Here is a 27069-nt window from a genome sequence, read left to right as displayed (position 1 = left end):
GGTCAGATCAAAGACCTCTCTACCCCGCCCCCCCATATCCTGTCTGCTGACCATTGCCAATGCTAAAGTGCCCCAGAGGGAATTAACAGAACAGGGAATCAATGAGTGATCTATATTGGTCACTCATTCCCAGCTTCTGATCTAGACTAACTCTTGGTTAGCTCCCTATGCTAAGACCTTTTAGGCCTTGATTAATTTAGCTAAGTTATTGTTTTGCAGGCCATGAGGTTTGTATGCCTTACCTAGCAAATACTTACAGGCTACAACAACAGTAAGTAATTGCTTTTGATATTCTAAACTTGTCCCTTTTGGATTAATCCAGTCACATTGAACAAGGGCAACCTTGGAAGTATTGTAAATGTGTTAGGTACTAACTTATCGTAAGTTAATGTAACAAGAAGTATTATACATTGAAAATACAACGTTAACATACATTGTTTCTTGGTGTGCATGCTGAGCTTCAATTCTGCTGTCTGTGATAATGGCTTGCAAGGTGTTACTGTGTGTGCAGCACTCGTCTAGAACAGTGATCATGTCTACACTGGTGTGCTGAACTGTTGCCCTGATACTATTGTGGTTCTGGGTAAACTAATCATTGTTGGTTGATAGAAGAAAAAAAAGTTACCCATCCTGTAACTGGTGCTCTTTCAGGTATGTTTCTCATGTCCATTCCTCATTAGGTTTGTGCACTTGCCGCATGCACTGAATCACAGAATCATAGAATCACAGAGCTGGAAGAGACTTCAGGAGGTCATCAAGTCCAGCCCCCTGCCCAAGGCAGGACCAATCCCAACTTGTTGTAATTCCCTAGTTTATTGATAAGAAGGTCATGCAAGACTGTATCAAATGCTTTACTAAAGTCTAGGTATACCGTGCTCACCGTTTCTCCCTTATCCACAAGACTTGTTAATCTAATCAAAGAAAGCTATCAGATTGTTTGACATGATTTGATCTTTACAAGTCCATGCTGGCTATTACCTATCCCCTCATTATCTTCCAGATGTTTGTAGATGAATTCCTTGAGTATTTGCTCCATTATCTTCCCTGGCATCGAAGTTAATCTGACTGGTCTGTAGTTTCCTGGGTTGTCCTTATTTTCCTTTTTATAGATGGGCACTAGATTTCCCCTTTTCCAGCCTTCTGGAATTTTTCCCATCTTCCATGAATTTTCAAAGATGATAGCTAATAGCGCCAACACATCCTCAATCAGCTACTTGAGTATTCTAGGATGTGTTTCATCAGTCCTTGGTGACAAAGTCATCTAACTTTTCTAAGTAATTTTTAACTTGTTCTTTTCCTATCTGAACCTACCCCATTTTCTGTTCATTCCCTCTGAAGCACTTGGCATTGGTAACCATCAGGAGACAGGATGCTGGGCTAGACAATTGGTCTGACCCAGTGTGGCCATTCTTATGTTCTTAAATCATCTTTTTCCTGCAAAAGGTGGTCAGGCACCACTCAGCACCTCACACCTGGCCCTTACTGGCCTAGTTGAAGGAAGGCAAGAAATAGCAGATACTATTTCAGGGTTGTGCAATATGATCACCACGTAAGAAATAAGGCATGAACACAAGCAAGTGGCTTTTTGTGTTAATACCATGTGATTCTTAATGAAAGATGTTCAAACCTGATAAGGGTGAGTAAAGATCAGTGCCAGAGCATGGCAGCCTATTAACCGAATTCTGCTGTTTCCTGTGGTCACACAAATACCAGCAGCCAAGCTCCCTGCTCATCAGGATTCAATCAGTTGTCCAGCAAATGTCTTTATATTCACCCCTGAATTTGGATTTACCTCAGTCACCTTCCGCTCTACCTCAGCACCATCAACGTAGTAAACATCTGTAATAATACGTGTGACCACTGTGCGCACTTCACGGATGGTTCGCATGTGGCGATGCTGAACGCGGCTTTGGGATTGCGGGGGCAGGTTAAACTCCTCCTCTCCCTGCAATAACAAAACAAGCCAATAATATGAAAGCAAGCCACCCTACAGCACAAATATTTTTGTTCTGCAGTTCTGTGAAAACCACGTTACCAGGAGACAACATTAAACAAACTGTTTTAAACATCAAACTCTGACCAAATGGAGAATTTCCACCATGACTCCAGACACAAGCATCTCAACAACATTCTTGATTTTGGGCTGCTTCAAGACTGTTAAATTGGCAAGGAGTCCTGTGGCACCTTACAGGCTAACCGAAGTGTTGGAACATAAGCTTTTGTTGGCAAAGACCCACTTCGTCAGATGCATGTGACAAAGTGGGTCTTTGCCCACGAAAGCTTATGCTCCAACACTTCGGTTAGTCTATAAGATGCCACAGGACTCCTGGCCGCTTTTGCAGATTCGGACTAACACGACTACCCCTCTGATTCAAGACTGTTGTGCAGAAGCCTTCATTCTAAGTTGTTCAAAGTAACAAGAGCCCAATTTAACCTGTTACAGAGAACTCAGAGCTGGAAGGCCATGCTGTTGCTCAGGTGAGGCAGTTGGGTGAAATAATCCATTATCTGCCAGTGTCCCTCATATAACTTAGGCAACTGTTGCATGCAAATTAGTCGTAAATTGGTTGAGTTACTTCTGGTATTTCAATGGCCTAGGACCAGGGTCCCCCTCTAAGCTGCACACCTGAGCAGCTGCACACAAAAAATTTTAGGCCCGCCCAACTTGCCTGCAGAGCCACACAGCAGCACTCACAACCACTCACTTTCCTGCTGGACAGAAAGATGAGTGGTGGTGGTGATGGCGGTGGTGGCAGCCTGGCAGATTCTAGCGGGACCGCATGTTGCAAGCAGCTGGCCAACCCTGCCGCCATTTGCTATGGCTGGCGTCAGGGTACAGTGAGGCTGTCCCTGACTGGGCAGCCTCAATAGCTCCAGTTCCAACTACAGAGACGGGACAGTTCCAGCTGCAGCCTGGCCAGGACCGGAACCGCGTGTCAAGCAGCAGCTGGTCGGGTGGCCCCAGCCAGGACCAGAACTGCCATGTGGCAGGAGGCAGTTGGTCAGGTAGCTGCAGGAGAAAGAAACACCACATGGTGGGGGGTGGCTGCGCAGGGAGCCACGGCGAGGACCGGAAAAAAGGTTACTTACCTCATTTGTTCTTCAAGATGTGTTGCTCATGTCCATTTGAATAACGTGTGCATGCACCATGTGCGCAGATTCTGGAGCTCTCCCCCCCAGCAGTACCCGTCGGGCCAGCAGGGAGCCCCCGGAGTGGCGCAGGTATATCTGTGCATAAATACCCCCACTGGCACTCCCCTCCCGCAGTTCTTCCTTGCTGGAGTTCTCCAACGAAGGGGACATAGGCAGGATTTCAAACGGACATGAGCAACACATCTCAAAGAACAACACTTACGAGGTATGTAACCGTTTTTTCTTTGAGTGATTGCTCATGTGCATTCAAATGAGGTTACTCCCTAGCAAAAATGTAGGAAGTGAGGTCGGAGATCAGTAAAGCTTATGCTGAGATCAACTGCAATACTGCCATGCCAAGAGTAGCGTCCTCCCTAGCCTGCTGAGCGATCGCGTAGTGCATTGTGAACGTGTGCACCGAAGACCACATGGCTGCCCTGCAAATGTCCAGTATGGGAACCTGCGCCAGGAAGGCCACTGATGAGGCATTCGCTTGAGTGGAATGGGCCATGATATGAGGCAGTGCTTTACCAACAAGGTCATAGCATTCCCTAATACAGGAAGTGATCCATGATGATAAACACTGGGCTGATACCAGCAGGCCCGTCATCTTCTCTGCTATCGAAATAAAGAGCTCTGGTGCTTTCCAAAACCCTCTTGTCCTGTCTAGGTAAAATGCCAGTGTGTGCTTGGCATCTAGCGAGCATAGGGCACTTTCCCTAGGTTTTGCATGGGGAAAAAATACTGGCAAGTAAATATCTTGTGAAACATGGAGACCACCTTAGGGAGGAAGGCAGGATGGGGGTGCAGTTGAACCTTATCTGTGAAAAAAACAGTATGGGGGGGCGGGGTCTACAGTCAGCACCCTCAACTCGGAAACCCTCCTAGCCGATGTAGTCGCCACTATAAAAGCAGATGTGCTCCCTATCCTGTTTCCAAAGTGTCATGACTAGCTGCTCCACCAAGCTCTGGCTCACGAAGGGGACCCCCCCCCCACACACCATGTCCTTCTGCAGCCGCCATTTGATGGAGTGGATGACCTGCTGGGGGACTGTGAGAATCCCATCCCACAGAGCACAGGCCTGGTTGTGAGCACGGGCCAACCAGGGTTGGGGAGGTCTGAGCCTCAGACAGGCATGACGAACCATGTAAGTACATGCTGCCATGTGACCAAGCAGCTTCAAGCAATTCCTCTCCATCGTGAGCGGCGAGATCATGAGGCCTCATATGATGATTTCCATAGCCACAAACCCGGCCTTGGGAAGTGAGGCAGTAGCTGTTGAGTCCAAGCAGGCGCCCACAAATTCTATCACTTGGGTGGGTGTCAGAGTAGATTTCTCCTCGTTTATGAGGAGACTAGGCCTGTGAAACTGACTTTCTATGAGGTCTGTGTGTTGCAACACCTGTCCCCTTGAGTGGCCCTGATGAGAGAATCGTTCAGATAGGGGAATACTTCAACTCTGCGCCTCCTCAGGAAAGCGACCATGGCAGCCATACACTTTGTGAAAAGCTTTAGTGCTGTGGACAGCCAAAGGGGAAGAGAGAAAACTGGAAGAGGTCCTGCCCTACCGTAAACCTGAAAAACCTACTGTGGGCGGGTATTATGGAAATGTGAACATACACATCTTGCAAATTGAAGGCAGCATACCAGTCCCTTTCCTCCACGGAAGGGATAATGGAGGCCAGTGTAACCATCCTGAATCTTGCCTTTGTTACGAAGGCGTTGAGAACTCTTAGGTCCAAGATAGGTCTGAGGCCTCCCTTCGATTTCAGGCTAAGGAAGTAACAGGAATAGAAACCCTTTCCCTTGAAATCTTGAGAAACCTTTTCCGCTACCCCCACTGTAGATGTGAAGGCACCTCTTGGCTCAAAAGATATTCATAAGAAGGGTCTCTAAAGAGGGATGGGGATGGGGAGGAATGGAAGGGGATAGCATGCCCCACTGCCATCAGGGTCAGAACCCAACGGTTGGTTGTAATTTGGGCCCCGGCCTGGTAAAAACGGGAGAGCCTGACCCCAAAGGGTGGGGTCAAAATAGGAACTGGTACTCTGTCCTCGCGCATACCTTCAAAATGAAGACTTGGGCTGTTGAGGAGTGGGTGGCCCACTGCCCCTCTCCGAGTCAGAGCAGGACCTCCGCTTCCTATTTCGCCCATTGGCATTATTGTTGCCATTATTCCTGGGCCTCTGCCATGCCTGGTCTGACCTATACGCTTGGTAGAACGGCCTAACTTGAGGCCTAGGGTTATAGGTCCTCCTCTGTGGTGCAGGGGTATGATACCTAGGGACCTGAGGGTGGCCCTGGAGTCTTTTAAATTATGTAGCTTGGCATCTGTCTGTTGTGAAAACAGACCTGCCCCCTCAAACGAAGTCCTGCAGTGTATTCTGTACCTCCGGAGGTACCTCTGTACCCTATCACCTGTAACCAGCTCTCGGGATCAGCGCAATGTCCTTCTCACACGTACAATGACTAGCACTGATGACTGCTGGACAGATCACCGCTTCATCCAATCCACAATGGCAATTAGGATTGTTATCAAACAGAGAACTCAGAAGAAAATGATCCAACGAAAAAATCAATGAACCAGGCTCGAAGGACCCCACCAGACAAAGTCACTTCCAGATAGCGTTCCAAAGGAAGCTGGCGACAGTATACCCTGAAGACATGGAAGGGAATTGGTGTCAATTGAAAAATGCCATCATTGCAGCTTGTGGAGAAACCACTGGCTACCAGTCAAGGAAGAATCAGGACTGGTTTGATGAGAATGATGGGGAAATTGAATATCTGATTGAAATAAAAAAGAAAGCCTTCAGGGCCTGGCAAAGTGACATCAACTGCACAACGAAGAGAAAAGCGCATGCCTAGGCCAAGGCAGAAGTCCAATGCAAAACAAGGACTCTGAAAAATCAATGGTCGACTGAGAAGGCATGAGAGCTCCAGCAGCTCACAGATATCAATGATACGAGAGGTTTCTTCAATGCCACCAAAGCTGTTTATGTACTGAGAAACCATGGAATTAATCCCCTGAGATCACAGGACGGTACCCAACTCTTCAAAGACAAGGAAGCCATTGCTTCTTGCTGGAGGGAGCACTTTTATGAACTCCTGAACCGCCCTTCCACCATAGTCCCAGAATCCCTTGACCGAATCCCTCAGCAACTGCCTAGGGATGATCTTGCAATACTTCCTATCCTAAATGAGGTCCAAGCTGCCATTAAAGCAATGAAGAACAAGGCAACTGGACTAGTTGGACTCCCCGCCGAAGTCTTCAAAGAAGGCAGGCCAGAGCTCCACAAACAACTCCATTTCCTGATTCTCAAGATCTGGAAGAGGCAGCAGATACCGCAAGAGTTCAGAGACACGCTGATCGTCAGTTTCTTCAAGAAAGGTGACAAATTGGACTGTGGAAATTATCACGGCATCTCCCTCTTGGCAATGGCAGAGAAAATCTTAGCTCAAATCCCTGTCAATTGACTCCTGCCACACACAGAAGAAATTCTTCCAGAGTCCCAGTGTGGCTTCCGACCATTCTGAAGAATAGTGGACATGATCTTCACTGCTTGGCAACTGCAAGAAAAAGATCGCAAACAAAATCAAGCCTTATACATGAGTTTCATCGACCTGACCAAGACATTCAATTCAATCAATCAATCATAGCGCACTGTGGTCCATTCTCTCAAAGATTGGTTGCCCCAAAAAATTAATCAGCATCCTGAGACCTCTTCACGACAGTATGACTACCACAGTGTTGAGTAACAACGGGTCCTGAAGTGACCCCTTTGAGGTCAAAACAGGAGTCAAATAAAGGCTGCGTCATTGCCCCAGCGCTGTTCTTCATCTTCATCGCTATGACCTTCCACAAAGGGGTCGCTGAAGGTGTGCCTCGAGTGCATCGACCCCGAGCCCTGAGCTGGTGGCATTGGGCCTTGCATTTGATGGTAGGCCCAAGGGGCCCAGAAAGGCCACTGCAGCTGCTGTTGAGGAAGCCAAGTCTGCTGGACCTGGTACTCATGATGCCAGGATCGGTGCTGGGAATGAGAACGGTGCCACTAAGAGGACCTGCACAAAGAGGCCTTGGACCACACTGAATCCACATCGGACTCCAAAGGAGGTGCTGATGAGGGTGCCTGAGAAAGGGGCCGGGGCCGGTGATGAGCCGTCGACTCTGTCTTGTCCCTATCGACTGGTGCTGGTGGTCCCCTCAGGGCAGGGGTGCCAGTACTAGTGCCAAAGAGGCCATCTCCCCCGTAGCTGGTACCAGTACCAACGCTGCCACCAGTGCCATCAAAGTCCCAGTGCCGACGAAGCTACCAGTGCCGTAGCCAGTGGGCCCATCTGAAGCGATGCATGTCTGGCCTGCCGCAGCTCAGGATCTGGTGCCGGAGAAGAGAGGCTGTGAGCTCTATAAGCTTCCTAGCAGCATCAAAGATACCCAGAGTCGATGGTCTAACATCTTGAAAAGCCCTCTCCAGTACCTGACTCCTTGGGCATACTGAGCTCAACCGTTGTCTAGAGGGACTGGAAGTATTCAGGTGCCGAGGGGTGAGCCCTCCAATGGGCTTAAGTCTCAGTGCCATCCTCTGTGCCCCTGCTTTGGGGGGGGGGGCAGAGGGAGTATCTCCCCCCATATGATCTCTTTTAGGGACCGGTGCAGCAGAGCCGTGATCTTCTGCAGAGCTGCAGGACGTGTTGGTGCTGTGGAAGGCTCACACATCGACACCGGTGCCGATTCCAATGCCGGCTGCAGCGTTGACCCCATGAGGAGCAGTTTTAATCGGGAATCACATTCCCTTTTGATGCAGAGCTTGAAGCCTCTGCAGATTTTACAAGAATCTGCGAGGTGGCCCTCCCCCAGACACTTTAGACAAGAGTCATGGGGATCTCCGCAGGGCATAGGTTTTGCACAAGTCGTACAAGGTTTAAAATCCTGTGAACCTGGCATCCCCTCCCCAGAGGGGAGAGATAAGCAACGAACCTACTAACAATATCTATGACATGCATTTGACGAAATGGGTCTTTGCCCATGAAAACTGTTAGTCTATAAAGTGCCACAGGACTCCTCGTCGCTTCTGCAGATCTGGACTAACACAGCTATTCGGATACTAATTACTAACTATTTACACTACCAGGAACTACTGGCCAATTGGTTGGGAGTGCTGGGCAGCACAGCTCCTGCTCACCTCTCGCCCACCCGTTGAGGGAGCTGGACATCCGAGCTCCACTTCTCCCCCAGCAAGCAGCTTCCTGGGGGAGAGGAGGCTGGGCAGCTCAGTCCTGGGCCCACGCCGCGCAAGAATGGGCAGCCCAGCTCCAGCAACCCTCAGCGAAGTGCTGTCACTTCCCTGACAGCTCAGCTCCCCATCCAGAGTTCCCCCTACTCTGAATCCTTCACCCCCTGAGCCTCCAAGAGCACATGATGTCAATGTTGGTGACAAGACAAAACTCACTCCACTCACAACACTGCCTAGGACACTTGGCAAATCAAAGATACATGATGTACCTGAAAGGCCTTGGTGTCATGCGGGTGTAATTTGTAATATCTAAGCAGCTGAAAACTTAAAAATAGAACTGTCTCACAAAGTAAATCCCAATGCTGACAGAAGCTATTAATAATTCTGAACTCTCAACCGTGCTTATAGCTGTTTCCACTGTTTCACACTGAATCAGACATTCTACAGTTCAGGGTGGCCCACAGACAAACAACCCTGAACTCAGAGTACATCCCCAATATTTTTATCTCTTTTTTTTATATTAACGAAACTCCTTAAATGAAAAGAACTGTAATAAAGAGGTTTCAAGCACTCTGGTAAGGTCACAAGTTGGTATGGCTCAGGCTGAAAAATTCTAGAAATGGGAGAAAGTGTTTAAAGTTAAAATGGCCAAACTGTGTTTACTAGTTAAAATTGGGACTGAAGTTGCCTCCTCTTTTTGGAGGCTGCTTACAATGGCGTGGGAGGGAGGAGGGAAGGGGAGAATCACCTTTTAATGCAGTGGTCCCCAAACTTTAGAGGCTCCCGGGCGCCCGGGAGGTGGGGGCCACTCTCGCGCCGGGTGCCCGGGGCTGCGCGTCCAGGGGCACGCCAGGGGACTGGGATGCCCTTGCACCCAGCGCCAGCGTGTGCCCTAGGGCCGGGGCTGGGGCCACCCGAGCGCTTTGTGCCGTGGGCCCGGGGTCGGTGCTGCCACCTGAGCCATGCACCTGGGGCTGGCACCGGCGCCGCTCGAGCACCGCACACCCAGCGCCGGTGCGTGTCACGCGCCTGGGACCGACGCCTCCCATGCGGGCCCAGGTTGTCAGTGGGCGCACATGAATGCCCCGGCAGGTGCCATGGCGCCCGCGGGCACCGCGTTGGGGACCACTGTTTTAATTACTTAACCAACCAACCAACCAACCAACCAACCAACCAACCAAAGGAGGTGTTAATGGTTCTTAAGAGGCTATTTGAACTATCTACTCACTTCAGGGGGTAGCCGAGTTTGTTGTTTTTTAAGTTTATCCTGTACAGACTAATAGTCTGGTAGCACTTTATTGACTAACAAAGCATGCAAACAAAGCATGTATCATGAGCTTTCGTGGGCACAGCCCACTTCTTCAGAAGACCAGAGTATGACTCAGTCATCTGAAGAAGTGGGCTGTGCCCACGAAAGCTCATAATACCATCTACATCAGTGGTCTCCAACCTTTTTACAGCCAAGATCACTTTTTAAATGACAGACCAAGCCAAGATCTACCGCCCCGCCCCTTCCTTGAAGCCCCGCCCTCTCTAGTCTCCTCCTCTCCATCACTTGCTATCCCCAATCCTTATACTGCTGCTTATTTTTTTTATTTTTTTTTTATTCTTCTGTAGGAAGAGGTTTTTCCAACATTTGGCCTGTCTACACTGGACCAAATGTCAGAAAAAACAACCCTTCTTTTGGAAGCCACCTTATTCCTTGTGGAAAGAGGAATATAGGGGTGACCAAAAGAGCCTGTTTGCTCTTCCACTAAAAAAGCAGAAGAACAAACGCAACCCTGGATGCAGAAGAGTTTTTCTGGGATATCTCCACAATCCTGAAAAACTCCTGCAGTCTAGCTGGACCCTTGCTGTGTTGAGACAGGATGTGTAGGCTCTGGGGTGGGAACGAGGGATTTGGGTGTGGGAAGGGGTGAGAGGTGCAAGCTCTGGGAGGAAATCTGGATGCAGGAGAAGGGGACACTGGCTTGGGGAGGGGGCTCCAGGCGGGGCGGTGTTGGGATACTAAGCAAGCCACAGGCTTGCAGATGTGAAGGTACAGGAATTTGGGTTGGGGTATGTGAGGGGCTGAGGGCATGAGGTTCCAGTGTTTGATAGGCTCAGATCTAGGGTCTGGGGAAGGGGGAGTGGTTGTGGCCAGATGGGGGCTTGGCCCCAATTGGGGGTTTGTTGGCCAGGCTTCATTTTTAAATAGAATACCATGTTAAACACAAAAAGTTTCTGCATTGTCTTTATTTATGAGAATGGCAGGGAATCTGCCTTGAGTCAGGGGTCACTGACCCATAGAAAAGTCATTTGGGAGCAGGGGACACAGTACTGGGCAGGAGTGCTAGTGGGTTCTGGAGCAGGGAACAGGTTGCCAGTGGGGGCAGGGAAGAGGGGGCAGGGTGCCAGGACAGGTTTCTGCAGCAGGGGTCAGGGTGCTGGGGGGGAGGGGACAGGTTTCTGCAGTAGGAGACGGGGTGCCAGAAGGAACTGGTTTCTGCAGGGGGGGCAGGGTGCCGGGGGACAAGTTTCTGCAGGGGGGGGCAGGTTTCTGCAGCACGGTCGGGGGGGCAAGGGAGAGGGAACAGGGGGCCAGGAGGGCAGGGGACAAGTTGGGGACAAGTTTGGGGCAGAGGAGAGGGAACAAGGTTGGGAGCAGGGAGTTCCCTACACCAGCCACGGAGGGAAACCTCCGACTGATCGCTGGGCAGCCGAGCTAGAGCGAAGAAAAGCGGCTGCCCGGCCATCTGGCCATGGTGCTCAGCCAGGGTGTCACCAAGCTCCACGTGGGCAGGCGCAGAGGGGAAGCCGCCCAATCAGCTGGAGCGCGGTTCAGCCTCCTCTGGGCTGAACGCCACAGCCAGAAGGCCAGGCAGCATCTCCTCTGCGCCAGCCCACAAGGAGCGTGGTGCACCCTGGCTGAGCGCCATGGCCAGCTGCCCTGCGCTCAGCCCAGGGAGGCTGCGCCTAGCTCCAGCTGTGAAAGCCACAGTCAGCTGGCTGGGGTGTTTCAGTCCTCCCCACCTCCCAGCTCCCACCATTCCTCGCAGCTACTCACCTGTGTTGTTGCTCAGTGAGTAGCTGCTCCTCAAATGAGGAAATCTAATGTAAATGTCCCGCGCAGGTGCGCAGTTCAGAGAGGGTTCAAGAGCTACTCTTAGAGCCCCTGAGATCTACCGGTAGCTCACGATCTACTGGTTGGTGACCACAGATCTACATGTTTTGTTAGTCTTTAAGGTGCTACTAGACTATTGTTTAAGTTTTTCATGTTACAGACTAACTTGGCTAGCCCTCTGAAGATCTAGATTTAAGTCAGTTTCCTGCTGTGGCCCACTCAGTCACATCATCTTCCACTCTACCTCATTTCTTCTCTCTCTCACCTTTCTTTTTCTGGTTTACACTGTCAAGACAAATCTACTCTTGCAATAGTGGGGCAAGCTGTCCATGATCAGAAAGGCAAGCTCAAAAGTAATGCCTTAGTCTAATGCTGGTAAAAGTTTGCCACGTCGTGGAAAGGTGGATACAACTATGAGACAAGGCTGTACTTTCCCAGAAGTTAGTCTGAAACCGGACGAAATCATCCAATTGAAGTTGTCTCCTTGCTATTCTCTCTCTTTTGTAAGAGTGGCTTGTATCTTATCAAGAAACAGGATCAGCCTTCAATGGCAACAAGAGCTCAAGTCCATCCATCCAAATTAGGGATGTAGAAGTATAACCCTTTAAAAAGTTAACTGATAAGGTTATCAAGTTACTATTATACGCATGCTCCTACCCCACTCCCCAGGAGCCAGCTGCTGGCTCCGTATCAGAGGCAGCAGCACAGGAGTGGCAGCCAGTTCCCTCGGAGCCAGGCTGCAGGCAGGAACCAGCTGTCGCCCCATGCTGCAGGTGCATGTAACAGCTGAGATTTTCACCAGTTACATAATTACCCGCTTTTTAACACCAGTAATCCAAATGAACTCTCCCCACTCCCATAAGATAGTCAACTGTTAAAAAGAAAGCCTTACATCGTTCTTTATATTTCAAGAGCGTCAGCTATTTTCCTCCTTCTGTGTATTTCATAAAAAGGTTTTAATGGCAACAGTTATAATGAGAGGAAGCTAGTGGTAACTTCATACAAAATCCTAAACCACAAAACTGTTTCATGTCAAAGTCAGATATTTTAACATCTTAATACTTGGACACAAGATGCCCCCTTATGAAAACACAGACAACCAGTGCTCTGGAAATAGAGCAGAATATGGAAAAAGCCTTAAGAAACAGGAGCTCTCTTCCCATAGCGTTGCAGTCCAACAACAGTCCTTGCCCAGGAAGCTAGGTGATTCAACAGAATCATCAAGATTATATCCAACTTCTCCTTGAAGTAGTCCAATGGCGATGGTGTCGCAGGACTGGAGCCAATAGAAAGAGCCAAAGCTGGATGCGATAGAAACCACGTGAATACCCACTTGTACCAATTCAATCTCATCCATTTATCAAGGAAACTTCTTGCCTACTAGTCATATCCAAGGCCCAGTATCTTCTGCCAATCTGGAGCGTGCCACAGAATTCATCAATCGCTGCAGAATTGTGCTCCAAAGTTAAGTTTTCATTCAAAAACACATTTCCTAGCCCTTCTGTTTGTGAAAAAACCTTAAGAACATGACCCTAATATGGTGACCTTCTCAAGTCTACACACTTCCCATACATTAGTTCTGAGCTTTGGATTAAGTCCATTTCATTCCTCTCAATGGGCTCATCTCAGCAGAAAAATTTAAGCAGCAACATTTTGAAGCTGTTTCTCAATAAGAACACTCCATGAACATACTTATCTGTGACGAGGGATGTTAAGTAGCAGCTAACTGGCTACTCCAGTAGTTGATGGAATTTCCACTGACTACTCAATTAGTTGATAAAGAAGGGCAGTGTCAGGCTCACACTGGGTCTCAGCACAATATCCCACTGCTGCTCTGCATTTTTAAAGGGAAGCCAGCAGGAGAGGACACTGGCTGAAGCCCTGTTCCCAGGTCTCAGCACTCACACAGGCTTCCCTTTAAAAATGCAGAGCAGCAGCAAGCAGAGGTGTGCGTTTGTGCTGAGACCCAGGACCAGGGATTCAGACAGCATCCTCTCCTGCCAGCTTCCCTTTAAAAATGCAAAGCAGTGGTAATTCCTGTTCATATATTTCCATAAAGAATATAGGATGTAACATCACAATAATACATTCCCTCTCTCTCTCTCTCTGCAGGGCAGGGGTAGAAGTAACTCCTTTGAATAAAGGGGTTTGAATTCTTGCTCTTCTGCACCCAGCTAGCCCTTATCACAGGAACTTATCAGGTAACACTATCGACTATTTGCTCATTTCCCAACCCCCCATTTTTACAGGGAAGCAAGCAGGAGAGGACGCTGGCTGAATCCCTGGTCCATCTAGTAACTACTTCCCTGGGCCACTTGCCCAAACGATCCCTCTCAGGACCTTTCCTCTGGTTCCTGATCCTCCAACACACTCCTCCAGCCTTGCAGCTCCCAGCTCTCACCCAATCTCCTCCCGCTCTCAGCACTTGGGCTCCTTCTTTCCTTTTCACATGCCACCTAACTTACAGAAGAGAAAGCTTTTTTAACTAGTCTCATCTGGTTCTTGAATGGCTCCAGGTGGTGTAATTAGCCTGACTCCCTTTGCTCTGGAAGGCTCCTAATTAACTCCAGGTGTTCTAACTGGCCTGATTGTCCAGGCTCCTTCTGGAAAGTTCCTGCTTGTTCTAGGCCAGCACCTGCCAATTTAGTCAGGGAACAGAGACCTACTTAGTCTAAGGCTCACAATTTCCTTCTAGCACTCTTCTGTAACTCTGACATGACTCTGTCACAAACAAAAAGGATTCCCATCTTTGGCTACAGGGATATAAAAATGGAAAACCAAGCAATAGGGACTGCAGCCAGATCTCAGGACACCCCTGTTTACCATTTAAAGCATCTGTTACAAATACCAGGAACTGAATGTTAAGAGCTTGTTAAAATATTTGAGGGTCAGATTTTACATGTAACAAGTTTCTTAGTGTATTAGCGTTAGCTGGTGTGTTTTGTTTTATTTTGCTTAATAATTTACTTTGATCTGTCTGCTATCACTTGCAATCACCTAAATTCTGTCTGTATACCTAATAAAATAATTTCTGTTTATTAAGAAACTTAATGTAAATCCAATTGTTACCTGGAGGGGCAATAGCTGTCCATCTCTCATTGATAAAGAGGGAGAATGATTTATGAGCTTGCTCAGTATAAACTCGAAACAGAGTAAGTCGGATTTATCTGTGGTTCCGGTTTCATTGGGGCTGTGCACCTAGGTACTGTGTCAAGTCACTTTGACTGAGTCTTTCCAGAGCTGAGCTGCTCTCAGCATCTATTTTGCTCTGCTGTGGGTTGTGACTCCAACTTGTGCCATCACTGGAGGGTCTGGCTCAGGAGGTCAGGGAGTGGGGCACTCCAGAAGGCAGGCAGGTGGACTCCGTGGTATTTCAGCACATCAAGTGACAGTCTCAAGGGGATCTTTGTGACTAAGCCCATCACAATTACCTTATCTGTTTCCTGTGTACAAAAAAGCAACAGTCACCTGCCATATACCTCCCCAGGTGACAGATGCTCAACATTCCACTACACCGTTCTTTCCTCCACTGAGATTATTTCTCCACTACAGTTATATGCTAATCAATACAGAAATTTTTGGTAATGTACATTGAAAATTTAGGGCTGAGAAGGCAAAGTAAAACCACCACAAGGACATGGTACTGACTGGTGTGTTATTTTCATATTTAATGCAGCAAAGACTTCGGTTTTAAAACTTAGGGTTTGATACTGCATAAAAGCAACCCGAGCTCTTGCTCATTCTCACCTGGCTATGGAGAGGCTCAGTGTCATTTCCAGGGGCATTTGCAAGCTTCTCTCCACTCTCTTCAGTTTGGACCTTGGCATCCTGTTGTCCAGGCCTTTGCTCAGCCATGCTCGTTCCCACTTCTACCTGGCTGCTCACTCCCTTCATTGTCTGTGTTGCTGCTGACACAGCTACAGGGGCCAAGAGAGAAGCTCCTGCAGTCTGGACCTCTTTGTTGCTTGTACCAGTCCACATCTGCTCACCTTTCTCCCTTTCCTGGGCTGCCAAAGCCTTACACAGCTTCTCCTGTGTGTTCTTCCCTTCCTTTTCCTGATCCCTTTCAATATCAACTTCCATAACCTCTCCGTCTTTTGTGTAGGATGGCTGATGTTTGGAGTCCTGTTCTGCAGGCTGAGAAACTTTAATTCCCCCACAAGAGACCTGCTTCTGGCACTGCTGCCAAGTGTCAGGATCTTCATGCAGCTGCTCCTCCTGTGTGCTTGGAAAACTAAACAGGTTCCCCCTGCAAACCAATCACATGCAGATCAATATTAAGGTGCTCAAAGCAAGAGGGTCTAGCATTATTGGATCTCAATCCTGGTAGGTCCATAGGCACTACCATATCAAACATGACTAATAACCATACATTGTGGACAGTGTTATCTACTGTATATGAGAGCCCACAATCCTGTAACCTCATTGCCCAATCAACAGATGTCAAGCAAGGTGCAGGAGTGAAAAGCTTCTAGGTGCTAGTAGCTTACAGAGTTATACTGCATTGTTGTCTAATACTGAATGATAACCACTCTGTAACCCTTTCATTTTTCTTTGGCAATAACGAGCTGCATGTGGGTGGGGAGGTGAGAGACTTAGAAAGAACAATAAACAATAACTGCTGTGATAAATACAATACAAAGAGACAATGTGATGTTTGGCAGGATAAGCAAAGGGCAAGGAGGCAATAATCTTTGTATAGGTGGCTTCTGAATGTCTAGAAACCATGTCTGCAAAAATGAGCCACGGATCTCCACATCTACACCTACCACTCATACTACTGATTACACGCGCAAACACACGCTTTCTCTAGCAGTCACCCCAGAATCAGTGACATCGCACAAAGCTCCTACAGGGACAAGGGACAGAATATAGGACCAAACAAGAACAAAACAAAAAACTCTATACCTAAATGGAGAAGCAGAAAGATCATGACCTCTGGCCTCATCTTCTCGACGGACTTCACAGACACGACTAAACACAGACAGGTTCTTCTGAGAGCTAGTTGTACAAATTAAAGAAACAGGTCACAAGTCACAGGAACTAAGAAAGTACTGACACTGGAAAGCAGAAATGTCTAAAACATTAGAACCAACAAGAGACTGGCCTTTAGGCTAATTAATTTGTAGTGTCATAAATCAGAGATAGTCAGAGCTCTCCAGGGTCAATTGTGAAAGGCCATTTCCAACTTCCCTTGTTTTAACTCACCATTATACCAAACGGAGGACAGTGCAATAAGCATGATGTCAGCATTGCTCCTGCTTCTGAGAAAACAGAGCAGTATTGTCCAACACTCTCTCAGTGCCACTAGGTGGCAATATTGGATCCCTTGCATCTTACATTTCTCTTCCCAGTGTGAGCTGATATAGCTTTCATGATGCAGCAAAAAATACCCGAAATTACAGCTCACATCACACTTGAAAGGTCAAACTAAGCGCACAGCTAGAAAGCTTCCCTGCTTTCAGAAAAATGAGTGATGGCAACGCTGAGACACAGTACACAATTCTGTGGCAAAGGTCTCTACATATGCATTTAATTTGGGATTTCCTCCCTGCCCCAAACGATCTGAATCCCTCACAACCCAATCTTGTTGACCCACCATTTTAGCATCTCCACTCTTGCCAGAGCACTATAGGGCCAAGAAAGATAGGAAGTTAGTAGGAAGCCCCCACACCAAAGTAAATGTCAGGTGGGGGGCAGCTGAGCCAAGGCAAGTGTCCTGAACCAGAAGCATTACTGCAGGTGCCCCGGGGTTAAAAGCAGAAGCTGAGCCAGATCCATGCTGCTGGGGCTCATTTTAATTTTTTTTCCTTCTGTTGGTAGATGATCATTTTTCTCATTACCAAGAACTTGTGTTCAACCTCTTTGCTTAGCAACAAGCATCAGTTACCTGGCAACAGCAGAGGATCCATTTTTCCTTTCACTGGCTGCAGGCTCTATAAGAGATGGGGGAGGGCGAGCAAGAATCCTGTTAGCATCATACCTGAATAGCCACCCTGCCCCTAAAAGCTCTGCAGCTAAAGGGGTTGAACAACAGAAGAAAAGATAGGGATGAAGCCATCCCATCCCCCCACCAGCTATTTCAGCTTCCCACTGCAACATGAATGAATATTTAAGTATATTACATAAATCGAGAAGAGGAGCAGCATTCACATACTGAAGTTACACTTTTCTCAAGAGAACTGACTGGGATCCCATCTCCTAACTGCCCCCCAACAATGTTGAAACACACAAACATAGCTTCCTGCCCCAGGAATGTGTCTCTCCACCAGAAAGGCCAACTGCTTCATTGCAACAACAAGGGGATACCTACTCCCCCCCTTCCCCCCAAACCACCAGTGGGTCTCTACACACTTCTCAAATGCAGAACACAGTACTTTCTTAGAGGTTACCTCACAAGGGAACTAAAAAAGAATTCCAATGGAGGAATCCAACAGCCCCCAAATGAAACTGATTCCAAGCCCTTGTCAAGTGACTGGCGCTGGGTGAGAGTATCTCAGGGTAAAGAGAGAGAAAACCTACATACTCCCCAGATCTCCATTCCCTTACTTTCCAGACTGAAGGGCAGACTCTCCTCACTCTCCTCATTCACAGGGGTAGCAAGGTTCATTCGAAGACACAGTTTTCCATCAGCCTCAGGAGCTGCACCAGAATCCCCTTTTTCACATTCTTCCAACGCATCTGCTGATGCCATAGCACTTTCCACAGTGACATTATTGGTCCCAATACTGCCCTCTGCTGTGACATCGCTGGTTACTATGGTGCTCTCTGGGCAGCTGCCATCCACTAAAACGAGGATAGAAGGAAAGCACAAAATACAAGAGTGCAAGTGACCAGTGTAGTCTTTCCTGTATTAGGTTCAGCTGGGGGTGTTTAGGAGAGATGCAATTATGTGCTTCGGTGGCAAACAGCACAGTAGCAGATGTTCCTATCAGGATGTCCTTAACATCTCAGACATTCAGCTGAGGTGACAACCATCTTAGCCCGAGGCCAACTAGTTCCATCATGAACTATAGACACCACTACAAAAGTCCCATTGCAAAGCTGAACATCACACCAGGATGCTGCCTAATGAGGGAAAACCGTTATTTACAGGAGATGATCTTTTCTTAGCAAAAGGGAAGAGATTAGACCAAGGGCCTTTTGAGTCCTATTAGCAGGAGCCTAGGACTGACGCAGCATCATATATATTGAATTAATGGCAAGACAACACAAGACAGGCATCTCTCACCTGTGGTGCAGCATATAAAGGGGGAATGTTTGGTTGGCTGAGTGAGCAATCAGCATCTGAGTACCAGTGGGAAACTCTAACAGGCAAGCAGACACTGGAACAGGCATTGGCTGCCCTAAGTTAGGTTTATGGGATCAATCAAGTCCTGTATCAAATCAACTTCCAAATCTGCTCCCATTTCAAATCAAGGTCCTTCTATTTTAACTCACCAATAGGAGTGCTGTGTCTTCTGGGTCCCATTTTAAGCTGCCCAATAAGAGATGGGGTCACACTGGTCAAGGGCTGAATGACATCACTTTCCTTTGGCAAAGTGAAATGAAACAGAGTTCCTTAAAGAGAGAGGCAGAATTAGTGATCCGCATGAGAGGTCTGCAGCTAAATGTATGTGGAAAGCACTGGAGCTCACCAGGGTGAGAAAGAGTTCACCCTGCTTCTGCAGTGAAGCGGGACACCCAGTGCAGTGTCTGAAAGAGACATTGGGTGGGTGCTCTCCAGTAAACAAGTTACTGATCCCACACTGACCACTCCACGAAGGTCTTCACTACCCATGTCTTTCTAATCTAGAAGTCTGTCATCCCTGAAAGAGTACCCCAGAGGCAGTCTTGGGGCACAATCATAGCTTCATACATCTTCCAATGCACTAACAGAAGGAGAGTAACTATGCAAATTTTGGTGATGTTCAGCACTGTAACAGAAAAAAGGGTGGGAGAAGAGAGGGCAGGAATGCAACTAAGATGAAGTGCATTAGAAGAGCTGTGTGAGAGGGAAGGAGAAGCAGAAGCAGAAGCTTGAAGTAACACCATGAAGATAAAGCACTATTTTGTACAAGTGCAGAAAGCTTTACAAATCTTAAACTTACACAATAGCTGCCTGCCCTCTGCACAGGTCCAAACACATTGCTGAGAAGTGAAGCTTGACGTTGAAAAAGAGTAGAGACCACAGCCACAAAAGTTTGTCTGGACAGTGAAATCTGAGAGAAATATACTGAGAAAAATATTGTTGAAACATAACTACCACCAACTATTTCTATAGCATTTAGGATTTTCAGTTACGAGATATAGCTTGCTAGGAATGGGGAAGTGTCAGAAATCATGCATATTTGATGGTAATCAAATCATTTAAGGCTGCCATGGCATAAAGGGGTTGCTACCATAGAATCAGATCTCACTATGTTGCAGAATAAATGGAGCCCTGATGATATGGCTTTGCTGATTGGGATGCCAAGATAATCCTCTGAAAGGGAAGCCTCTTTTCTCAAATAAAAGTTTAGGATTTTTTAAAATAATGTTCAGGTCACATTTAGATTCAGAAAAGCTATTCAAAGCTTCTTGCAAATTGAATTATTTTAGAGAATGCACAACTGAGTTCAGCAAAGCTAATGAACATAATAAATTCACAAAAATATTGTTGCATTACTAAGAGTTCTTCATATTTGACTTTTATACTCAACAATTATAAAATTGTTAAAAATGCTTTGAGGAGAATTAAGGATGGTTAATTAAGGCCTTCTCTACAGTACAGTTTTGCCAGCAAAAGGCAGCTTTTGTTGAGAAAACACTGGAGGTGTAGATGCTACAAAGCTCCTCCCGCTGACAAAATTATCTCGCTTTGCTGACAAAATAAAATCATATTAGATCAACAAATCATCAGTGCAGACACTGCATTTGTTGTATCGTTGTAAACAGCCTCCAACAGGTATCCCACAATGCCCACCATGACTGCTCTGCTCACTGCTTTGAACTACACTGCCCTGTGCCCAGCGATACAGGCATGTATGTGCCTGTCCCATTTCAAAGCCCTAGGGAGTTTTGAAACTGCTTAGCCTGGAGAACTCACATAGCTATTGTCCGGCTGAACACACTGACTCCCAGCAGCAAGTGCACGCCTATCTGAACTGCAGGGGCAGAAGTGGATTTCTGGGGTCTGCAAGGAGAGATTATTGGAGAACTCTAAGGGAAACCTGTTGATTCCATATTATTGTGGAATCCTGTTCTCCCGGACACTAGGGCAGCAGCAGCAGGCAGGGCAGACTGCTGGGGGCAGGGAGAAGAGACTGACATGCTATGTAGAGCCAAGGAAGGTAGTGAGGCTGATTTTGGAGTGGCTCTTTGTCCCTGCAATGACCTTCGCTGAGCTGTGGTGACAGCACAGGGGAGACACCACCTGTGTATGCACCAGCTTTTGGCTCACAATTGGTTCTGGCTGTGTCTGATTTTAGAGACAGCATGCCAACACACTCTCGCCCAACACACACACACACACACACACACACACACACACACACACACACACACACACACACACACACACACACACACACACACACACACACACACACACACACACACACACGATGTGATAGTGTAATCATCTAATTTAGGGATGTTAAGTTGCAATTAATTAGCTAATCAAGTAGTCAATGGAATTTCCATCAACTACTCGACTAGTCAATGTGGGGGGAAGCGCTCACTACCACGGCTGCAGCTCTGCAGTTTAAATGTAGTAGGAGCCAGGCAGCCCAGCTCCTACTACATTTAAACTGCAGAGCAGCAGCAGAGAGTGGTGCTCCAGGGAGTGGTGCAAGGCAGGACTAAGAGTCAGTGGGCTCTAAAATGCAGAGCGGCAGTGGGGCCACCTCGAGCCGGGACTGAACAGTCCTCATAAACAGTGACTGAACAGTCCAGGACCGCTGTGGTTCTGCCTCCTCTACCCTTCCCCACATGGAGATGATGCTGTGGGAAACCGACTTTGAAGCCAGCTTCCCCCCAGCACCATTTCCTGCTCCCACCCCCTTGCTGCCTCTGACACAGAGGAAGCAAAGGTGAGGGGAAGCGAGTAGTCAACTCGACTATTCCCTTACATGCCTAGTCTACACAATAACTGATGTGCCTAGGCTCATCAGTTAACCTTCACAGTTACATACTCCCACCATTGCTGCCTGTGTGTCAGAGGCAGTGGGGGGAAGGGTGCAGGCAGGAGCCAGTGCTTGCAGGGAGCCAGCTTTTAAGCAGGCTCCCCATACACATTGGCTCTCAGGGAACCACCTGCCCTCCTGTGCTGCTACCTCTGACCCAGAGGCAGCAGTTCAGGGCTGCAGGTGCGTAGCAGCTCCTGCAGAGCTGTCTCTGCAGTGGGCGACGAGGGGGATGTGGCTCCACAGGCACTGGTGCTTGCAGGGAGCCGCCTCCCCCCCTCCTCCCTGCAAGTACACACTTACTGAAATAAACGCTTTTTAACATCTCTAACACACACCAACACAAGAAGCCGTTAAGAGTTCAGCAATATCAGATGATCATATTAACAAGTGCTACTTTGAAGAAGCCATCCTCCCCTGGGCTCCCCTTATAACTTTCTGATCATAACGCACAGGACAATATTGAACATAGTTCAGGATCCAGGATGATAAAGATGGCTGGCTTGCAGGTTACCAGGCTAGCTGAAAAGCAGCTGGTAACCTAGTAGGATGCCCATGGAATGACTGGCTTGAGACACCATCATATCATTCTGTATCTGCTCCCATAAGGCATTGCAGCCCCTCCCAAAGCACCTTGAAGCCTTTTGCACAGTAGGATAGATACCCACAGATGCACTGCTCTCTGCATAGATGCAAGGACAGCTATTAAGGATGTGTTCCACCAACACAAGGAGTATAATGAGAGAGAGCAGCAATTTAATTATCGTGTTGGTTGTACGTCAGCATAATGTACACTGACAAAACTCTGTAGTGTAGACAAGGCCTAATTCAACACTAGCAGCATAAAAACAAGGTCAGCCACAGATTACTTGGCAATCATGATGACTGCTTCACTACACAGTGGGGATAAATAGCTCAGAAAATACAGATACTAACCTGTTCTGTAACTGTTATTCTCCAAGACATGTTGCAAATGTCCACTCCATTCCACACTAGTCCTTCCATCCTCCTACTGCTGCACGACGATAGATAGAGCACGGTTTCCCCCACACCCACTTAGTTTCTTCTTACCAGACAGATTCCAATAGAGAAGGAAAGGAGGGAGAGTTGCAGAATGGACATGTGCAGCATCTCTCAAAGAACGACAGTTAAAGGACAAGTTAGTAACCTTTTTTCCCATGAGTGACTGAACTGCTTTTAAGTCCCCTAAAGTGGAATGGACACATGAAACCTGGAGATGGAATCGGAGTTTACTTAAATAATGACTGACGGAAGGAAGGAAATATCCTGTTGAGAGATGGCCCAATGAGAAGCAAGAAGCAATGTTCAAATTGCAGCTCTACAAACATCTTATACAGGTATTTAAGCTAGAAATGCTACAAAAGATGCTTGGGATCTCATTGAGGGCACTCTCACTCTGCTTGGTGGCGTTACACTAGTAACACTGTAGCACAAAGTTATGCAGAAGGAAATCTATAACAAGATTCTTTCAGATGAGACTGGATCCTATCCGTGGCCATGACAAACCGTCGTGAGGAGACCGGAAAGATTTGGTCAAGGCCAAGCAAGCAGCTAACACTCTCTTGACATTATAAGTGTAAATCTCTCTTCATCCTTATGACTTAGGAAAGGAAGTTGGTAAGCATGCTACTCGATTAATGGAGAAGTGAGGAACCACTGTGGTGAGAAACTATGTGAGGTCAAGGTACTTATGCTCACATCCAAAAGACTGCATACAGCTGGTCAGATACTAGGGTTCTCAATTCTCCTGATCACTTCACCGAGGTAACTGCCACTAAAAGGCTGTCTTCATTGAAAGACTAAGCAACAGGTGGCCAAAGGGTGGACTCAGTATCGTTGTTAATATCAGGTTTAAGTCACAGAGGGGAGAGAGGGGAGAACAGAATCCTCTCTTGGGGATATAATGTGCCCAGTGCCTTCAAAAAACTGAGTGACATTGGACTGGAGAAAAAGTGAGTGATCATCTGTTGCAGGGCAGAAAGCAGAGATAGCCAGGTGAATCCTGATGGAAAGGCCATGTATACAATATAGTCTAGAACATGCAGTGTGGGCACCCAGAACCAAACTTTTTTTGGTTAAGAACACAAGGAAGAACCATTTTCATTCACTTCAATAAGATGATTTTCTACTATTCGTGGTTAACTTTTGCATATTCTTTGAACACCTGAGGTATTAATCATGGAACATGCAGGCTGTAACATGAAGAGCAACAGAGATGGGATGAAGGAGGAGACCATGGTCCTAGAAGGCCAGTTCTGGTGTTCCTGTCAATGGAGTGCTGGTTGTGAGGCTCAGCAGAGGGAAAAACCAATGCTGACATTGGTTCTGAGGTGCTGAGGATCATGAGCGTGTGAACCAGCTCAACCTTTAACACTACTGGGGATGATTGGAACTGGAGGGTAAGCATTGTAAGCATTCACTGGAGTTTGTCTTTTCAGGCAACAGGAATGCATCCATCAGGTACACAGGACCACAGCCGGCTCTTGAACACTTTCCATTGTGATAAGCTGCAAATAGATATATGTGGGAAAAACACCAAACCTTGCAAAATTACTCACATCATCAGACAGAAGACACTAGAAAAAGCCTCATGAGGACTGGTAAAAGATCTGCTCAGTGTGAAAGTAGAAAGAATTATACTGTAAGAGAAAGATGAATTGTGCTATAATAATTGAATAAGTTGAAGGAATTCTGTTTGTCTTTTAAGAGGAAGAAGAAAAGTATGTTAATGTTGATTGTAGGTATGCAGATCAAGGTGCTAGCCAATTTGGGCCTGAGTTTAACAGGAAAAGGAACATTAGGTGTTAGACAGAAAGCAATTCCAGAATAATCAGGGAGATATAGCCAGGAGATTGCTGTGTGCTTGATGTGGAAATGAAGAATACTTGAGTAGCCTCACACTAATTATGTGAAGTTTTGCCCCCCTTTTAATCCTGTTAATTTTGGCTTTCTTTTGACTGTATAAATCAAGGGGTTTGAACCTTGTATGGCACTCACATTTTCTGGATGCATTTTAGCAGAGCTTTGCTGAAATAAACAGAGCGGTCTGACAAATCTGTGAGTCCTGTCTGACTTTGACATCAGTCTGCCAGACTGTTCTAGACAGTTGGAAGACTATGAGGTATATTGTATTTTTGTTGCAAAACTTCCAAAAGCAATATTGCCTCTTGACACAGAAAACCTGATCTGACCACATAGCATTTCACTGTTTAGTTGTCCATAAAAATTAGTAAACTCCTCCCTAGACAAACGGTTCTCAGCTCTATCACTTTTACATGCAGACCTAATTCTTGGCCAGACAAGACTCCTCAGATGGGCTTCCCACCCTATGAAAGAAGTGTCTGTAACCAGAATCAATGTAGTAGATGGGGGAACTGAAAGGCTCTCCCACACATACATCGATTGGGTCCAACACACAGAACAAGTAAATACATTCCACTAGGATGCCCCAATCAAGCACAAGATAAAATGGTTTGACAAAAGTGAGAGATATTTTGTCTGAAACATCACGAGTGGACGTACAATGATAGCTGGTGAATAGGAATGTTTTGTCTGAAATATCAGGAGGAAAGTACAATGAAAGGGTATCAAACATGCAATGAAATGCATAAGATGATATGCAAGGCATATGAGACAGTCTGTGACAGTCTATAAATGTTGGGATACCTCATCTTAACTCTTTGTGTAGCTTAGGGGGCAGTGGCAAATCCTGCTACTGAATGAGCTGAAGAGTCTGCTGACAACTTAACTGTGCTTCATTTCACGATAAACCTGGCCCAATATTTCTTGCAACCTATAACTCATTCCTTGCCTGGGCTTTTCTGATTTTGCCCCTACATGCTTGTGTGCTTGTGCTATTGCCATGTATACTTCCTTGGCAGCATGGCTCTTCATCCACTGCCTTTATGTATCTCTTGGTTTTCAAAAGCTCCTTGTGTATCCACATTGGTTTCCTACGGCTCTTTCCTTTCCTCTGTTTTGGAATTGCTTGATGTTGAGCCTCTACTATTACATCCTTTAGGAACAGGCAGCCCATTTGACTCCTTTTCTTTCTGGTCTCTCCATGAACCGTTGTCTAGTATTTCTCGGAGTTGGCTGAAATCTGCCTTTTGAAGTCCAATGCCCTTACTTTACTGTTCCCATGTCCTCTTTCCTTTAGGATATCGAATTTCATCAGATCATGATCACTTCCTCCCAGATTTCCAACCACATTTGCGTTTCACAACTAATTCATTCCTGGTGTTATGCTTATAAGCAGGGCTTGCCGAACTGCGGTGAGCCCTGCTCGCCAGCCACGCTGTCCAGTGATCTGCACATGCGCAGATCATTCTGTCCATGCACAGATCACCCGAACCCGGCTCTTCTGGGTTGCAATCTACTCACCACAGGCGAGTAGATTGTATTATTTGTTGAACCCAGCTTATAAGAAGCACACAAGATTTTTCTAGGGGGGAAAAAGGCAATACACCACGTTTACTGAATACAAATACCATAAGAACGGCCATACTGGGTGAGATCAACGGTCCATCTACCCAGATTCCTGTCTGCCAACAGTGGCCAATACCAGATGCTCCAGAGGAAGGGAAAACAACAGGTAATCCTCACATGATCCCTCCCCTGTCACTCTTTTCCAGACAAACAGAGGCTAGGGACACCATTCCTACCCATCCTGCCTAATAGCCATTGATGGACCTAACCTCCATGAATCTATCCTGCTCTTTTCTGAACCCTGTTCAAGTCCTGGTCTTCACCACATCCCCTGGCAAGGAGTTCCACAGGTAGACTGTGCACTGAGTGAAGAAAAACTTCCATTTGTTTTAAGCCTGCTGCCTATTCATTTCATTGGATGACCACTAGTTCTTATACTGTGGGAATAAGTAAATAACCCTTTCATTTTCTTTCTTTTCCCTATTCACTTTTTCCACACCAGTCATGATTTTGTAGACCTCTATGATAATCTCCCTTAGTCTCCTCTTTTCCAAGCTGAAAAGGCCAAGTCTTTTTAATCTCTCTTCATATAGGACCCCTTCTAAACTCCTAATCATTTTGGTTGCCCTTTTCTGAATCTTTTCCAATGCCAATATATCTTTTTTGAGATGAGGTGACCACATCTGTACGCAGTATTCAAGATGAGGGCATACCATGGTTTTACATAGAGGCAGTAAGATATTTTCTGTCTTATTCTCAATCCTTTTTTTTAAATGATTCCTAACATTCTACTTGCTTTTTCAACTGCCGCTGTACAGTGGATGTTTTCTGAGAACTATCCACTACGACTCTAAGATCTCTCTCGAGTAATTGCAGCCAAATCAGATCCCATCATATAATATGTATAGTTAGGATTATTTTTTGCAATGTGCATTGCCTTACATTTATCAACATTAAATTTCATTTGTCATTTTGTTGCCCAATCACTTAGTTTGGTGAGATCTTTTT

At 46.8% G+C, this 27069-nt stretch overlaps 1 protein-coding gene across 3 annotated transcripts in view; it reads right to left on the bottom strand.

The window, feature by feature from the left end:
- TP53BP1 (tumor protein p53 binding protein 1) overlaps nucleotides 1-27069 on the bottom strand; it is a 100010-nt gene that overhangs the window by 13097 nt on the left and 59844 nt on the right. For all 3 annotated transcript variants that reach the window (XM_075916957.2, XM_075916958.2, XM_089782142.1), the window contains 6 exons: nucleotides 18908-19027; nucleotides 18017-18253; nucleotides 17358-17403; nucleotides 16376-16468; nucleotides 15215-15716; nucleotides 1793-1945 (listed from right to left, as the gene is read on the bottom strand). In XM_075916957.2, the coding sequence (XP_075773072.2) occupies nucleotides 1793-1945; nucleotides 15215-15716; nucleotides 16376-16468; nucleotides 17358-17403; nucleotides 18017-18253; nucleotides 18908-19027 (1151 nt within the window). The remainder of the gene's footprint in view (nucleotides 1-1792; nucleotides 1946-15214; nucleotides 15717-16375; nucleotides 16469-17357; nucleotides 17404-18016; nucleotides 18254-18907; nucleotides 19028-27069) is intronic.

The sequence above is a fragment of the Pelodiscus sinensis genome, chromosome 14 (assembly GCF_052426305.1).
Source record: "Pelodiscus sinensis isolate ZL-2025 chromosome 14, ASM5242630v1, whole genome shotgun sequence".
Classification (NCBI taxonomy): Eukaryota; Metazoa; Chordata; order Testudines; family Trionychidae; genus Pelodiscus; species Pelodiscus sinensis.
Note: the sequence above shows the minus strand (reverse complement) of the source record. Positions and strands in the feature narration are given on the sequence as shown.